Source organism: Miscanthus floridulus, unplaced genomic scaffold (genome assembly GCF_019320115.1).
Source record: "Miscanthus floridulus cultivar M001 unplaced genomic scaffold, ASM1932011v1 fs_765_2_3, whole genome shotgun sequence".
Taxonomy (NCBI): Eukaryota; Viridiplantae; Streptophyta; class Magnoliopsida; order Poales; family Poaceae; genus Miscanthus; species Miscanthus floridulus.
Genome location: NW_027097236.1, coordinates 1 through 18,423, shown reverse-complemented (window position 1 = coordinate 18,423; position 18,423 = coordinate 1). Strand labels below are relative to the sequence as shown.

Below are 18,423 nucleotides of genomic sequence, written 5' to 3'. Positions count from 1 at the left end.
ATACTGCTGGTGTGTAGTGGCTGCTGCTGCTCTTACTCTACTACTACCACTCCTTCTCTATTTTTATTTTGCTTATATACTGCTGGTGTGTAGTGGCTGCTGCTGCTACTACTACTCCTCCTCCTACCACTACTCCTACTCCTACTACTACTACTACTCCTCTTACTACTCCTACTACTCCTCCTCTTACTACTCCTACTACTCCTCTTACTACTCGCTACTCCTAAGTGGTTGCTGTTGGCTGCTGTTCTTACTCTACTACTACCACTCCTCTATTTTTATTTTGCTTATATACTGCTGGTGTATAGTGGCTGCTGCTGCTCTTACTCTACTACTATCACTCCTCTGTTTTTATTTTGCTTATATACTGCTGGTGTGTAGTGGCTGCTGCTGCTACTACTACTACTACTACTACTCCTCCTCCTACCACTACTACTACTACTCCTCCTCCTACTACTACTCCTCTTACTACTCCTACTACTCCTCTTACTACTCGCTACTCCTAAGTGGCTACTGTTGGCTGCTGTTCTTACTCTACTACTACCACTCCTCTATTTTTATTTTGCTTATATACTGCTGGTGTGTAGTGCCTGCTGCTGCTCTTACTCTACTACTACCACTCCTTCTCTGTTTTTATTTTGCTTATATATTGCTGGTGTGTAGTAGCTATTGCTACTACTACTCCTACTCCTACTCCTACCACTACTCCTACTAGTACTCCTCCTGCTCCTACTACTACTCCTTCTCTGTTTTTTTGCTTATATACTGCTGGTGTGTAGTGGCTGTTGCTGCTGCTGCAACTACTACTACTACTACTACTACCACTCCTCCTACTACTCCTCTTACTACTCCTACTACTCCTCCTCTTACTACTCCTATTACTCCTCCCTGTACTTGCTACTCCTACTGCTGCTCTTCTTTTAGTGATGCTCCTACTACTACTCCTAAGTGGATGCTGCTCTTACTCTACTACTACCACTCTACTGCTACACTTACTCTACTCAACTACTTTTTACATACTACTCCTAAGTGGCTACTTCTAGCTACTAACTGTTGGCTGATGTTGCTTTTTTTTTGCCAAATCTCCCAGGACTTGTTGTCCTGTCTTTTGCCATTAGCTGCTGCACTTTGTTTGCTAAGCAGCTGTTGGTTTTTTTGCCAAATCTCCCCTCTCCTCTCCTCTCCTTTATTTTGCCGATGATGAAATTGTCCAAGTCCATACATTATATGGAATATGAGCTGATGATCAAGAACTTATGAGGAACTTGGCATCATTAGCAGCCGCCTCTACATTACCTTCTCATCTCTTCTCTGTTATGATGCCTTGATGCTCCAAGTTCAAGATCAGATGATGATTGACATGTTTCTGAGGCCTCTACCACTGCTACTACTCTTTTTTTCATATATTGTTGTTTTATAGGACTACTTTGGTTTATAGCCCTTTTTTATTTCTTATACCTTCTCGCGTACCTAAAGCACACTTTCTTGCATCTATTAGAACAAAGCGCGAAATAATGTTGTGGACACCAGACAGTGTAGCCCGATGCCCCGAGCATGATGAGCACCCAACCAATGAGGAGCAAGCACTAGAGGACCAGCTAACTCAGGAGCAGTTCAATAATGAGTTAGAAAAGGATCTAGAAGTGATGCTTACTCAGGAGCAGTGTAACGAGGAGGAAGGGGGAGCAGATGGAAGAGCAGGAGAGGCTGCTGAAGGCGAAGAAGAAGAGGATGATGACTCAGAAGAGGGATATGAAAGTCCCGAGGATCCTTTCCCATGTGAAGCCAGAAGGAGGCCAACAAAGGAAGATTTGGACAAGGATTTTGACCCGAACGAGGAGGTAGGGAAAAAGCCTTAGCTTGTAAATTTTACTAAAGCTTTGGCGGTGTTACCTCTGCTAACACTTTGACTTATCGTATATACCGGTCCCTCCTGAAACTCAGAAAAGACGACGTCGACGTCCGTGACATCTCACTGGACAAGACGGAGTAGAGGAAAGGAGAGCAGAGGCAACAGCCACAGAGACGGATCACGATGCCTCTGCTCCACAAACTTAAGACACAACCATGACTACCAAGCCTAAGAGGAAACGAGGGGATAGAAAAGGAAATCTATATCTAGATAAGGCATGCTATGTGATAACGGAGGTCAAGCCAGCAGGGGAGATCCTTGAGCCAAAGGAATTAAGAGAAAAATTCTATAATGCGATCGGGGCCCTAGTAAGAGATAAATTGAACTCAGCAATCCCTAACTGGAAAGTGGTACCAGAGAACACAAAGAATGCACTATGGATAGGCAGCTGAAGGTCAATTTTAGATTTCTGGAGGGTAAGCACGAATTGGTAAAAAAATGCTATCAGGATGATGGGAGAGTCATTCCGCCATTGGAGGTCGGAGCTCAACACGAAGTATATCTAAAAGGGGTTAACTCCTTTCAACGAGTTCAGTAAAATAACTCCTAGTCAATGGGAGGAGCTCGTGGCTCAGAAGACTTCACCGGAGGCATTAGAGCTCAGTGCCCGTAACACTGAGCTAGCGAAGAGGAACAAACACCATAATCATCTAGGCCCCAGTGGCTACTATGCCAAGGAAGAACAGTTTAGGAAGATGGACGAAGAGGCCGCAGTTGCTGGGAATATCGATGTGATGAATTTGAAGGTACGCTCAAGGAACTAGATATATGCGAGGAGTATAGAATCATTCGGCAGTAATCTTAAGTTTGATAAGCTAGAGACCCAAGAGGTGGTATCAAGGATACTGAAATATGCTGAAGACAAGGAGAAGGGCTCATTCAATCCTTCCAGAGAGACGGACGAGCTTAGCCTTGGCTTGGGAAACAAGTAGCACACAGGCCGCACCAAGGGGCTAGGAAAAAGGACGACATGGAAGCAAGGATTTGAAGAGGACAGGCACATGTACAAGAAACATGGCTGAGACCGGGAGACTAGTCTTGAGCTCCAAGTGAAGGCTCTAGTTGCGAAGGCGCTGGAGGAGCAAGGACTGTCTACGGAGCCACAGATATTAGAGACGCTGTCGGGAGAACTGGCATTAGTTGGTAGCCCTCCGAAAGTTCCTAGCAGCCAAGGTTCCACTGTAGCCACAACCCCATTCGATTGCATACGGGAACCAACTAGTTGCACCTTGGTGTTTCTCAGCGGCCGGCAGAACACTGTGATGGAGGTGGCAACGGGTGTGGCACATCCTCCCGGTGGCTTACACCACAATAATAAGATACCTCTAGACTACACTAGGGTCGAGGTGCATACAGTGAAGCCTGAGTTCATGTAGTGGAGGATAGACTACACAACTCCCGAGGGGCTGGTGTTACTCGGAGACGTTATGGGGCAGTTCATCCTCTGGCACAAATGGGACATTATATTGACTGCTTCATCGCCGCCTCCCCCTCTCCCAAATTTGGAGTGAGTTGTTGAGGTCGGGGAGATATTTTCACCATCTCGTGACCCTCACATTCCTGAGATGCCACATTCTTCCCCACCTCCCAGCGAGCATGTGCCTGATGAGATGCCACAACCTTCTCCAGCTCGTACCGAGCAAGTGCATCATGAGATACCACAGTCTTCTCAACTAGCACAGCCGATACATGAACAACAAGTGCCTCCTAAAGAAGCTGCATCATAAGAAGATGAGGACATGCCTGAATGGGAACTTCGAAAGAAGCATCCAATCACCATAAGGCCAGTTTATGTTCCGATCAAAGACGTCTCGTCGGTGTCCAAGTGGTATTCCCATGACCAGTTCAAGCCTGAGAACCAAGTTAAAAAAGTCCCATCACGGGGTTCTGAGGAGGCCGTCACTAGCAAACTCCACCAAATTACAAAGCAGTATCCAAATGTTGATGCCATCAAATGGTCAAAGGATTGCCCAAAAACATATGAAAGAGGCAAGCCCTTCCTACCAAACCAGGACATCCAGCGCCTACCACTTGGAATGAGAAGGTTCCATGATTGGTACTTGCGTGTTCTTCCAATGAGCATAAATATCATACAAGCATGCTTTCCCATTGGCACATTTGGAAGCCCAGCCAGGAAAATTGTCTTTGACTTCAATGGTATGCAAACATGCTTTCACCTAGGAGAAATGGAGATGAATCTAATTCGCATGTGGTGCCTGTAAGTCCTTGTCCTCTCGATATGATATGAATGTCATCTTTGAATTTTGTTGTAACTAACCCACGCCATGATTTGTAGAATGCAAGTACACATTGTCAAACAAATGCCAAGTGTAAAAGTCGGGTATGTGGACCCTCAAGCTATAGCCCAAATAAATTTCAATTACCCTAAACGGTGGACACTTGATGCCAAAGAGCTAGCTGCTGCAAAGACTCTTCGAAAGAAAGAGCACATCCGTACGGCGAAACTAAGGGAAGAGTCCCTTAAGGTTATGGCATACATTGCCCTGGCTTTCAAAAATCTCCAACAACACTCTTCTATATGGCTACCATACAACTTCGAGTAAGCTCAACTCTATACTTAAAGCTTTGTTCGATATATTTTATTCGATGCAAAAGAGCTTATCTAGTTCTATGATTAAATCCATGCAGCAACCACTGGATTTGTATAACCGTCGATGTCAGGAGGAGCATGGCATGGGTCTTTGATTCATTAGATAAGGACCCGGCGACATACAAAGACTTCATATCGATTTTCAAGACGTATACATATCGACAATCCTCATTAACTTATATGTTTGTATATATACTTGTAACATTCACTTTTGGATACTAACAAGTTATATTTTCTAAAATAATTCGAACAGGGCATTTAGGTTCTATGTCACTAATCATCATGGAAGGCATGATCCAGCAAGGAAGAAAAAGCTGGCTATAAAAACACTATGTGCGGTAAGTGTAACTTACTTCTTCAGTACTCCATTATATGGCTGTCAAAAGCATTACTTAACATTTTCATATGCAAAACACATAGTGCTCCAAGCAGAAGCCTGGAAGTGTATATTGTGGATACTATATATGTTCTATAATGAGTAACACCGGTGCCTACAGAAGACACTCCTTAAGGGTAAGTTTGAACCTCTTCACCCGTAGTATAAAAACTTCGTAAATGGTATGAAATACTAAACTGAAACTTGTTCTCTTGTAGTGGAGAGAAGAGAAAGGAATGAAAAGAGACCCATACAAGGATGACCAACTCTTAGAGCTCGTCGGCGACCTTTGCAACTTCATATTGGACCAGATTGTACACGTCAGAGGCGTCTACCATGACCGAGAGCCTGAGTTAGGTACAAATCCTCAGTACCAACACCTTCGTGAGACTGAAAGACTAGCTCTAGGACGTTGATAACAATGTGTATGAAATTTATATATTTAATGATGGATTGTATATATTCTTGTGAATTGTACTTGTAATTGTAGTTTATAGAATACTCTTGTGCTTGTAGTCGCGGTCGCGGGGCGTTCGGCAACGTGAACGCGGTTCGGAACGTTGGTCGTGGGACGTTCGGCAACGCGATTTTGAATTGTAAATTTGAATTTTTTTTTTGTCGGAAAACATACTGTAGGGGTGGTTCTAGATTGAACCGCCCCTACAAATACCTGTTTATAGGGGCGGCTGGTAATACAAGCCGCCCCTACAAATCGATTTGTAGGGGCGGCTGGTAATACGAGCCGCTCCTACAAATTGATTTGTAGAGACCCTTACGTAGATACGGCTGGGCAAACCACCCCTATAAATAATCTACGACCGCTCCTAAAAACTCTTTTTGACGTAGTGCTAGTTACTACTAAAGTGCCGTGCGTATTTATAAAGGCTAAAAAGAAATCTATGTTGCTACGAAAGGTGGTCACTTGAGAATGAGAGGATAATAATAATTGTATATACAATGATGGAGTGCCAAACCTTCAGCTGCTTTTTTTCCCTTTTTGGTAACTGAGGCTGCTGTTTTCTATAAAAAAAAAAAACTTTCACATAAGGATTTTATTTTTTTAGCCTAACGTTTTAAGTGACAGAGGAGATCACTATGTTACTGATGCCGTGATGAGCGCCCAAAGTGATTGGTAAGCACCATTCACTTCTTCTTTTTCTTCTTCTTCTTCTTCTTCTTCTTCTTCTTTGAGGAACGGTAAGCACAATTCACTTGCAAGCAGGCTCTACTGTTTTCAGAGGCCAGAGCCCAGCCCAAACCTCGAGCGCAGACGGGCTCGGACGATCATCCGAAGCCAGCTGGATCGACCATAGCCATTGCGCTAGCCCGTGGGCCGAGATCGCGTGCGTTGCGCGGCCGCTGCAGGCTGCGGGCTGCCGAGTGCGTGCGGGATGCCATTGGCCTTGGACACACTGCCCACCGCCCAGTCCCAGTACTTCCAGGCAGGAGAAGGACAACGAGCATCTCTTCACTTTAGTGTCATAATTTTTTTTGTTATCTTTTCTACAATTTCGATCAAATTTAACATGCTTTGACTCTAAAAAAATTTAAAATAACTTATAATTTAGAACAGGGAGAGTACATGAGATCACGATCCTATAGGGTCCACCATAATATCTTTTTTTGCGACCATGCTCTTGTATATATTTTATTAAAAGGAGAGCAATCACGATACACAAATCTAAGTCTACATACACTTATCAAATCAATAAATATAAAAACCATAGAAAAATATGAAAGGAGTGCAGAAAACACCAGTAGAAACGTGAACAAGAGAATTAGTAGTAAGAACATCTCCACTAGATCTCCTATTCTTTTTCCTCATAACTAGTTATAGGAGATTTCGCAAAAGTAACCTCGGTATAAGAGACTTTTACTCCAGCAGAATACCAAAACTGTACCTCATCCTAACTTAGGGGAGGAAGAGATATCTCCTTTCTTTAGGAGAGATGGTGGTAGATTCTGGAGATCTCCTAAAGAATATAAGGATAGAAGACGTGATAGGAGATCTGACACAGCTGTTATGCCTCCTGTTTAAGGGGATAGGGAAAAGTATAAGAGATTTGATGGAGATGCTATAAGAAGGCTATATAAATAGGACTTAGAGCATCTCCAAGAGTTTCCGGCACCAACTTCCAATCTTGATTTTTTGGCAAGATTGAAAAAACTGTTTCCCAACAATTCCCTATCTCAACTCTCAATCTTTATCCATTTGGAAAAATCAACCTAATCAAGCGAATATATATGCGCGCATATCTGTCGGCCAATTTGAAGGTGGAAGAACGTGGCGAAGAAAAAGAAGTAGGACAGAGTTCCTAATACAAATATATAAGAGAGAAAGAAACTATAAAGTGGTTATGATGATTTAAAGTAGACAGAGATTCATGATGCAAAATGTCTTTACATTTTAGTAACGAGATTTTAGACACTATCGGAGAGAAACCCAACAAATATGCGCCCAACGTTTTTAGCTACTTCGAAAACTCATTGATTTACCCATTGTTTTTTAGGAAACTATTGGAGATGCTCTTACGACCCTGATTGAAAGCCCGCATGAGTTGGATGAGGACGGTCCCCATGGCACAAGCCTAGGTACTTACCATAGATTTGTGACATGGATCATCCATCTAGATGCATCCAATGCACGGAAGAGATGCAATTTTTCTTTTAATTATTTTTCCTAAATTTAAGCAATAATTTTATTTATTAGATGCATGTGCATGAATACGTATGGCAAATCCAATGTGGATGCCATAGTTGTTTCATTGTCCCCACCTGATTTTTTCACAAAACAAAAGCAACCACATGTAACCAGCCATAACCCACCGCTATCTTTCAAAATGAGAATAAATACTCCTTCCATTCCAAACTATAAGATGTTTTGGCTTTTCTAGATTTATATTTTTTTCTATGCATTTAGATATAGTGTATGTCTAAATAATCTAAGCAATGTATTTAGAAAAAAGCTAAAACATCTTATATAATTTGGGATGGAGGGAGTAGTTGATATAGTGACCTTGTAAGATGATTTGACTGTGATGATAAATAAATGGCTAGGTTGGTTGCGAATAATGTCAATAGTCAACTTAGAATTTTAGATGTCAAATAGATTATTCAAATTAATATTGTACAGGCTTAATGTATAATAACAACACATAAAAAAACATATAGAAGGCATATACATTTTGCAGAATCTAATAGAATCTCGGTACCGGATACTATCAATCAATCTACAAGATTCTACCTAGAGGATCCTTGATGTAATAACCTTTTTAGTCGAGAGATGGGAGGTGTGGGCTGGCTCCTATTCCTATGTTACAGACTTGCAGTTGAGTTTGAGCAGGAACCGCGAAGCTGCTCGAGTAGCGCTATGTGCTAGTCCTGTTGCGGTCGGATTCGGAAAGCGTGCCATAACTGGGAGTCTCAGTGTTCGGTTGGTCTTCCGATCCAACAAGTCTCCGTGTTCGGAACGGTATCACGATACGCGCCGCCGCCGCCGCCGCCAGGCTTATCTCCTCGGGTCCGTGTTCGTGTCCGCCGCCTGTGCTCGTGTCGTGCGCCTCCCTTCGTATAATATATATACGGCCGTGGCCGTGTGCACGGTGGACCGGACGAGCTCAATACCGCACAGCTCCCGCAGCGCCGTCGTGTCCTAGCCAAGGCAGCGAGCCGCTGGCCGCACAGCCGGAGCCGAGCGACGACCGCGTACGTACGTAGCAGGACCACGCCGCCGCCGCCGCCGCCGTACGTCGCCCATGCCGCGCAGCAAGATCCAGATGAGCCTCATCGGCAACGCACGGGATCGCGCGAAGGTCTTCGCGCGGAGGAAGGCGGGGCTTTTGAAGAAGGCGCAACAGCTCGCGAAGCTCTGCGACGTCGACGTCGCGCTCGTCTGCGCGGGCCCCGACGGCGGCGCGCCGGTCGTGTGGGAGTCCGACCCGGGCGTCGTCATCGACAGGTACCGCAAGCTGCCGGCGGACAAGCGGGTGAAGCACACGCACCTCGGCTACATCAATGGCCAGCTGAGCAAGGAGGAGGGCAGGCTCGACAAGAAGCGGAGGCAGGGCCTCAATAAGGCGCTCGCGTGTCCCGGCGAGGCGATGCTGGAGGGCATGAACCTGGAGGAGCTGCTCGTGTCCATCGACGCGGCGCTGCTGGCCACGGCTGAGAGGCGGAAGGCGTTGGGCGTCGCCGACGATGATGGCCAGCTTGGGCAGCAGGTGTCGTCGGACGCCGCCGCCGTGCCGGTCGTTGGGCAAGGGAGTCCTCCGCTCGTCGGCGGCGACGAACTCGACGACATCCAGGCCTGGGTCGACGAGCTCATGTGGGACGGCGTCGAGCCGCTCCCGCTCGATGCCAGCATGGCGGCGCAGCCTGCGTCAGGCGTGGTCCAGTACATCAACGGCGGCAACGACGTGGACATGGGCAGCAACCATCAGTGCCAGGCGCAGATGCTGACAGGCAATGTCGAGAACGGCCACGACCAGTTCCCATGGCACGCCTACCAGCCGAACACCACCGTCTCTTTCCCTGATTACGGCGTCCAATGCACTGACAATAACTACGTGGACATGGACGAGTACTCAGAGATGCTGATGCCGAGCAATGCCAATGCCGCCTACGAGTCGTCATGCGACGCCATCGCCGGCAATACTGCGTACATGCCACCGCAGCACGAGCACCACAGCATGGGCATCGGCAGCTTCATGGATGCAGGTGGCCACGAGCACGAGACGGGGTGCTTGGCTGATTACTTCCAGTGCCCGGACGCCAGCCAGCATTTTGGAGCCGAGCCGGAACCGCTGCATTACCTCAGTGATATGGCCCAAGGCATTAGTTACTATGATGATCTCGAAGCAGGCGGCTGCAGCTCTGGGGGAGATCAACTCTTTGCTCAAAGTCACAGCTGCTCTGGGACACCACAGTTTAGTGGTTCAGAGAAATCCCAGTCAGACGTGGGACATCAGTATCAGGATCCAGGAGTCCAGCATTTTTGGGTGATGGAAGGGCCGCCGGGTTCAACTGATGTCGCCACTGCCAGTGCCAGAGCTAGAGGAGGTCTTTGCCAACCATGGATATCAGTTTATCAATAGATAAAGCTAAAAGGGTTTGAACCTCTTTTACTAAGCATAATAATAGGGAACGGCTAAAGCATCTCATGATGTAGAGGCTAGAATATTTTTGTACCATTATCTTAAAAAAAAGAATATGTCTACACAGCACATGAGTGTTTTGGAGCCTACCAACACTCAGATTTTCTTTTGCCCCTCAGATCGGACACCAACCTCCCCCTCTCTCTTTTCTTCTTCCCCACCGAGTGTTGCATGCCACCTAAATACTCGATTGTGAATGGAAAACAAATTCGGGTGTTCATAATCTAAGAAACACTTGATTGTTATGATCATAGGATCAAAATCAAATTAACAAAAATAAGATTATCAAATTAAGCAGATATTTTCTATGAATTGCAGATGAAAAGATCTCCATATATGGATTCAAAATTAGACATACATACAAATTAAAAAACAAATGAACAAAACAAAGATTTTTCAAATAGTTCTATAGTTATTCAATATAAATTTATAACTACAAATTTAGATGTGGGAAAGAAAGATTGCATGCAGCAAAGAAGAGATGGTTGAAAATGAAGTGAGCATGCAGCATGCGCCACCAGCACAATGCATGGCGTTTTAGAATAGGCTAAAATCAAAGTGCTAGGAACGTCCAAAACACCTGAGTGCTATTTAGCTTTTCTATAAAAGAAATAGGTTCTGAGAGCAGCTCCAGCAAGGTCCCTATTTAAGCTCCGATAGTTAAATATGGGTGCCCAAAATAAAAACACAGCTCCAAGGCCCTACTAGAGCAATCAAATTTGAGTGGGCACCCAAATTCTCCCTCCGGCACTCATTCCTGGGGGCTCTAGGCCAAGCCCGCAAATCACCATTGGCGTTTGTTTCTTTTGCACGCCTGCTCGGCCCGTTCCCTCCCCGCGCGCCGCCAGCCCCTCCCCTCACACGCACAAGATATTTCTCCGCCATGCGAGATATGTCTCTGCCACATTCTCCCCTCTCTCCGGCGACCCCTCCACTCCCCTTCCTTCGGCTCCCACCGGCAGCTCCCCCCCCCCCCCCCCCCCGGCCCGCGCGCGGGCTCGTTTGATCATGGCCATGGAGGGTCCCTAGGCCGTCTATCGAACGAGGAGCTACCGGCTGCCTCCCTGCGGCTGTCGTTGCCTAGTAGGTAGAGCTACACAGAAGAAAGGGAGAATGACGAGTGGGTCTCATTTGTCATTGTCTACATGAATGAATTTGAGGGCTTAAATTTGGATGCTGCTGTTGGTGTAAAAGCAAAAAAAAAAGGCCAATAAAAGTAAGGGAGCACCAAATCAAAAGTAGGGGCCCTGATTTGGGTGCCCCTGCTAGAGTTGCTCTTAAGGGGAAAGGCTGAAAATTTATAACCAAGCAGCTCAACTTGGAGGAGATCCGACAATTTTGTACAAATATATACTAACATAATGCAATTTAATGGAATTATTACAGCGATTCAAAATTACATTCGGTTTCTGCCAACAATACCTTTGTATCTTTTTTTTTGTCATTTTACCCGAAGAGTAGCTTACAGTTTGACAAACAGCAGTATCCTGCATATAAATTCTAGGGCCAATGTGCCATCTTTCCATGCCAAGTCCAGCGAACATAAAACTGACCTAATCACAGATAGAACAAATGCTTTGCAGCCTCATAGTTCATGAAGTAGTAATTCGAAGTAGTCACTCGTTTAATGTAAAATTAGCATAACATTGTGTAAGAGCTATATACATTATGTTATGCTAGGAATGTAAAATTGGCAGACTTGCAAAGCAAGACTCAGAATATGAAACTCATACAAATATCACCTATAGGGCTGGTTGAATTGCCTTCACTGCCATCACTGTCACTCTTCCTCCTCCCACTTTCGCATTCTCGCTCGCAATGCTGAAATGTTGCTGCTCCGGCCTGTTCGCTTGAACTTATCAGCCGGCTTATCGGTTAGAATCTACAGTATTTTTATCTCACAACAAAACAGCTTCAACCGGCTTATCAACCGGCTTTAATATCAGCCGAACAGGCCATAAACATTATCCGCTCCTCTTTTTGCCTTCTCCATTTTATCTACTCCTCATTTCGCCTTCTCCATTCACTTGGGCTCAAAGCACCTCAGCTGAAGTGAGCACATCACCAGCTTCATCATTTACATTTACGTCAGCAATTTCATAATCCATAACATCCTGATTTGGTGAGTTGACATTGAACTACGAACTAAAGTCCCTTGTCGCGAGGCCATGTACTGGGACATCCATTATCATTGTAAAAACAAGAATGTCAGCATTATGTAGCTACAACCTGCGTCCCTGTGGCCATAGGAGCCTCTGGGCAATGGCAAGAACGAGAACAGGAAACAGGCATGGGACCCCTACCAGCTGCAGACACCATCTCTTACCCTCGTTATGGCTTCCAATGCACCGAGAACAACTACTTGGAGTCTTGGACGTAGGTTTTAGCTTCCTACTGTAAAAAAGAAGAGTGTTTTGCTACCACAACGACGGTGCCACAAGCGGGACATCCTTGCTTCAGTTTCTGCTCCTGAGATGATATGTGAAAGATAGCTTTTGAGATGTAACCAATGTTCTTGATTCATATTGTAAATCGAGAAAATTCATATCGAAATAGAATATGTATTTTGCATCAGGAGTTGGTTCCACTGTCGATTTTCCCGTGAAGCCCAAATCCGACAACACACCACGGTGAAGCCCAAACCGTGGCGAAAGTCCAAGCGCTATCGATTTTCCCGTGAAGCCCAAATCCGACAACACGGAACAATCAAAGGGGCTGAACTGCAATAAGCGCGTTTCCCCTCGGATTCCCCCCTGTCCCCTCACGCCACACCACCGGCTGCAGAGCAGAGTTGACTTCTTCCAAGCTCCATTTTCTCCGAGGAAGCGAACCTTCCCTTTCCCCAGTCACAGATCCGGCTCTCCGCCGCCGCCATGGCCGCCCGCCGCCTCCTCCTGCTCCTCGCCGTTGTCGCCGCGTCCCTCCTCGCCGCCGACGCGCGGCCGTGCCACACCTTCCTCGTCGCCTTCCCCGCCGATCCCAACCCCAACCCCAGCAGAGGCGACGGCGCCGTCCGCCACCGCCTCGGCATCCCCCACGTCGCCACGGTCATCACTGTCTTCCGCGTCCGCCGCCTCGGTCCGCACGTCCCCCACGGCCACCGCAGCCACCACCACCTCCACTCCATTCCGGCCAACGTCCAGATCCACCGCCCCGATCTCCCGCACCCGGCCGCGGCCGCTGCCGCCGGGCCCCAGGAGCGCGCCAAGGGCATCCTCGTGGTCGTCGTCGGGCTCCTCTTCGGCGTCGCCTGCGGCGCGCTCACCGCTGCCTCCGTGTACCTCGTCTGGTCCATGGTCGCCGGCGCCGCCGCGGCCTCCCCGTACGACGGGCTCTATGACGACGAGGACGAGGCGTCTGACACCGAGAGCCCCAAGAAGGTCGGCTACGTCATCATCCAGGAGCTCGAGGTCCATGACGGCGGTAAGAACTAGGGCTACGTGTTGAGTGAATCCTAATGTCTGTATGACTATGTGATGCGTGGTTGTGACTTGGGAGCCTTAGGGGTTTGCCCTCCATGTGAATACGCCCGTGAAGCACGCCTAGGCTATGAAATGTGCTTGTTTCTTATGAATGAACTTATCAATCAATGTTATGCGCCGTTGTGAAATGTTCTTGTCAAACATTTATGTTTGATCTGCTGTGGTAATGTATTGTGGCCTGGCTTCGAGATCAGAGTTCTCCCTGCTTATTTTCGGCGGTTTTGTGTCCCACCAATTATAGGTGTTATATGATGACTTTTGTCTTTCCTGATGCACCAAAGCTTGGCTGTTCGGTTCTTTGATGATCATGTGGTTTGAGTATGCTTGTTTGCTCGTGTGTGGATTAATGATTGTGTTGGACTGAAGCGCCAGTATCTGCACTAGCTGATAGTTACTTCTAAATGTGTTGATATCTGTTTGTTTTATTAATATGTTATCACCGCCAAACTATATGATGATTTCAGTGTTCTCTGTATTGCAATATGTGAATCTTGGATCATAGTGTTGCCAACAGCCCAACGTGTTCTGATCAGGGTATATTCTGTAGCATGTTAATTGAAACATTTGACATTCATATTGTTTACTGTGCTTATGGCCATGAGCACAAAATCTGTGCAATCAGGCAGGTTTATCTGAATTAGTATTGAAATATGTGTGACAGTCATTTCCACGGTGCGCTGGTGTAGTTCTATAACAGATTAGTCATTTTGACGATGTGGAGTAGTGCTATTAGATGGTGGCTGGCCTTGATTTGCTTTGGCTAAAAGTGTTGTCTATGCTTTTGTTTGGGACTGGCATAGGAAGTTTATGGTGGTAATGTATCTGTTTGAGCAGTTTCTGCAACCTGTTTATTTCCTCTGAAATATATGGCATGGTTTGTAACTGGAGTAAGTTGTACCTATATCTCTGTCAGATGTAACCATGGCATGGTTCGTCAATTTGCATTCCTAAAGCCCGGAATATGTGAGGGCTCGTTTTCAGAAACTGTTGTGTGATTCGTCAGTTTGCATTCCTAAAGCCATGTCGACAGATTGGTTTCACCGCAGAACAGACAATGTGACGCCCGTGCTCTCTCGCACAACGCAAGTTGTGTGTCACCACTGTGTGCATCAAATACAGACCAACCGTGTAGTTCTGCTCGATAGGTGTCGCTGCAAAAACAATTCAGGATTTCATATTAGCAGTTGCTATAACACTACTATTCCTTGTTAATGCAACGTCAGTAGTGAACAGAACGCCATACTGGACAAATGTTAGGACTCGTCGTGACGAAATGCAAGTGCTGTCAGTGTTCTGTGTATCCTAGCTTTTTTTCCAAACATGGCTTGACACGTATTTCATTAAAAGGGTGTATCCTGGCTTTTAGAACATCTCCAAAAGTTCCTAAAAACCAATTTGGTTAATTAATGAGTTTTTTAAATCGCTAAACAATAGGAAGTATATTTGTTGGCTTTCTCTAACCATTTTTAATATACGGTTCAAAGATAGGAAAAGACAATTTTATATTAGGAATCCTAGACTATCTCCAAATCACTCAACCATTTTTGTAGTTTTTTTTTCTCTCTCCTACATTTGTCGGATTGTTGGATTGGATATGCGAACGTATATTTTTGCGCGATTGGATTGATTTTCCTAAGTGTGGAAGATTGAGAGTTGAGATAATGTGCGATTAGATTGATTTTCCTAAGTGTGGAAGATTGATTTTCCTAAGTGTGGAAGATTGAGAGTTGAGATAATGTGCGATTGGATTGATTTTCCTAAGTGTGGAAGATTGAGAGTTGAGATAAGAAGTCGTTGGAGAAAGATGTTTTTATTCTTACCAAATAATCAAGACACTCAAAAGTTACGGTTTTACCCCTCTCCTAATCTAAAGATTCCATTGTTTTCTCGACCACATGACCGACTTTCCGTGTTCTGGACTCCTTATAAATAGGCGTTGACTCAACCCGATGGCACCTCAATGCGCACGCCTCCCGCTGTAGACCAATCCAAATGTCCTGCTTGCGTGATCTCGGCATCAAAAACTCATGGGTGTCTTTAGGAAATCCAATGTCCAGGTGCAGCACGCCATGACTCATGTCACGTGATCGCATGAGGGGAAACGGAGATCGAGAATTTGCATCACATACAGGAGATACGGCGATGGTCATGTTTGGAGGCCGCAAGATTTATTTTGGACCGAAGAAATTGATAGGGCTGAAGTTAACACAATAGAAACTTTATCTGACTTGTATGTACTCCCTCCGTCCTAATTAAAGTCGTTCTAGCAATCGACGCGGCTACCAATACTGAAGGAAAAATACTAACGCAACCCTATTCTAGTAATGCCTGTTCTCCTGCTCTTCTCGTCCGTAGTCATTGAATGAGCTCACTGCAGGCCGAGTTGCTGCAAGCTACAAAGTTGCATACTGGTGCTGCTCAGGTGTAGGACCGACGTCTAAAGCCCCGTTTACGTGTTCTTAAACTCGGTCTGATTCGCTTTTTTTTTTCATCTGGAACAGTATTTTTCTCTTACAAATTTCTTCAACATTCCTCCAAACCATCCAAATTCCTTCAGAATTCCTCTAAGCAAACAGACCCTAAAACATCATTTTTACTAGGACATCCTTTAAATGCTAAAACGACTTGTATACTAGGACAGAGGGAGTAAGTTGTAACATGGGATCGACTCGCACATTTTTGGAAAGACCAGCCACCCTATCACACTAAAAAAGCGTCATCCGGTAAAGTGTCTCTTGTTAGGATGGAATGGATGTTCATGAATTTTGAATCTCATTAAGATAATCATTTAGTTTTTCTGTCGTAATATTTGTGCGTGCCACTTTGTATAGATGTTTTTCGATAGATATGTAGGTGCCACACGCATATACTTGCTAGTTTTGGAAACAAAGCTGCTGTGCACGGTCCACCAGTGCATAGGTGCGATCCACTGGTCCGGCTTTTTTTATGGGCTCGATGCGGCTTGGCCTACGAAGATATTTTTCGAGATGTTTTTCGATAGATATCGGGCATTTTATCCTCCGTGGTGTCTGCTACATGCCCCACTGCTCTCCCCCCGTCCCCCGTCCCCCGTCTCCCACAAACCCTACCGCGCCGCGCCAGTACCGCCGCCACCGGTTTCCCTCTGCGCCGCCAGCGCGGGAGAACATCCCGCCAGGCACGAGCGGGATGGGGGAGGAAGCGCCACCTGCGCCCACGGCGGACAGCACCCAGGGCGCTCCGGTGCTTCCCACGGACTTCGTCACGGAAATCCTCGCCCGGCTGCCGGCCAAGTCGGTGGGCCGCTTCCGCTGCGTCTCCCACGCGTGGCTCGCCATGCTCTCGTCCGCCCATTTCGTCGATCTCCACTTGCGGCGAGCCAATCGGCCGGACCACCCCAGACTGCTTCTCACAGCGGTAGGGTCCGCCTACGACGACCATCTCCACTCGTGGCGGCCCGGTGGTGCTGTCCAGAAGCTCATGCCCGACGATTTCTCGGATGGGATAATCGTGCCTCTCACCAGGCCTTGCCGTGGCCTTATCCTCGTTCGCGGCACCGACTACAACGGGTACTTCGTCTGCAATCCTTCCACTGGTGACGTCCTGCCTCTCCCAGATACCAAGGCGATGATGAAGATGATCTGGCGGGCTAAATTGTTTCAGTCCCATCCGCCGCCGCACTTCTTTGAGGTATCTTACGGCTTTGGTTACTGCGAAGCGAGGAAGGAATTCAAGGTGGTGCGTTTGTTCTGCAACCCTGAGAGTGAAACTGGAATGGCAAGCTCCACAAGCTGCGACTTGTTTGTGCTCAACAAGCCTGCATACTGGAGGCCAGCTGGTGAACAGCCTCCTTTGTGTTGGGTGGAGGAGAAGAAACCGGCTGTTTCCTTAAATGGGTATCTGCACTTCCTCTGCCGAGATGGTGGCATTGTCACTTTCAGTATCAGCAATGAGACCTTTGGTTCCTTGCCACCGCCGTTAGGTTTCGAGGCTGCACCATCTGTGATGACAGAGCTGGATGGATGCTTATGCCTGTGCTATGGAGAACCAGATAGTGAAGATCTTTATCGTGTATGTGTCCTACGAGATTACAATGAAGCCCGCTGGGAGACGCTGTGTTGCATTGATCGAACCTCTTGGCCAGACTCTGAGCACACGCTCCTGGACTCGCTCTGGATGGCCCCGTTAGGCATATATTAGTCAGATGGTGAACAAAAGATCATGTTCGGGACAGGTTCTTGCAAGGTGTTTGCGGTGGGCCTAGATGGTAATGCCCCACAAATTTTATTCACTCCAGATGAGAGCATCATTGGCTGTTGTGAGGATGACAATATCCCAGCACCAGGTCTGTATGAGGAGTCTTGTCCCTGTGGGCTGCACAATTGAAGAGATAATTTCCTCGTCACCAACAACTGAAGCCTGGTTCGACATCCTCAAGTGGCTACCGTCACGCTCTATTTTGGAGTTGAGCTTGGTTTGCAGAGAGTGGCGTGCAATGATCATGACAAATCACTTTATCCAATCACATGTTATTCACGCAAACTTGAATAAGAGCCCTAGGATCATGTTCATCATGGATCCCCGCTTTGGTTCCTATTGGGATCTAGAGAAATTCACTGATGAACAGAGACCACACATGTTTGCTAATCTTGTATTGTCGGATATCTATACCCGGGTATCCGAGCCAAAGGATTAAAGAGCGTCACGTCGCCTCATCCGATGGTTAAAGACGTAGCTACAGGGAGGGCCCCACCTTGTCCAACCCTCGTGGGTCAGATTCCGTCTCGCCCGGCTCTCAGTGAGAGATTTCCGCCTCGCCCGATCCTTGGGGATTGGATCTGCTACCGGACCAAAGCAGTGGTCCCAGGGTAGGACTCGAACCGCTTCAACCACTATGGCATGAAAGCGCA

The 18,423-nt window shown here is 46.6% G+C and overlaps 1 protein-coding gene and 1 pseudogene across 1 annotated transcript; both read left to right on the top strand.

The window, feature by feature from the left end:
* Window positions 1-12,798: 12,798 nt before the first annotated feature.
* LOC136532998 (uncharacterized) lies at window positions 12,799-13,727 on the top strand. Its single transcript, XM_066525561.1, has one exon. It carries the CDS (start codon window positions 12,926-12,928, stop codon window positions 13,484-13,486), a length of 561 nt encoding a protein of 186 aa, XP_066381658.1. The 5' UTR covers window positions 12,799-12,925; the 3' UTR covers window positions 13,487-13,727.
* A 2,865-nt stretch (window positions 13,728-16,592) lies between these two features.
* Window positions 16,593-18,415, top strand: LOC136532999 (putative F-box protein At3g52320; annotated as a pseudogene).
* Window positions 18,416-18,423: the final 8 nt, after the last annotated feature.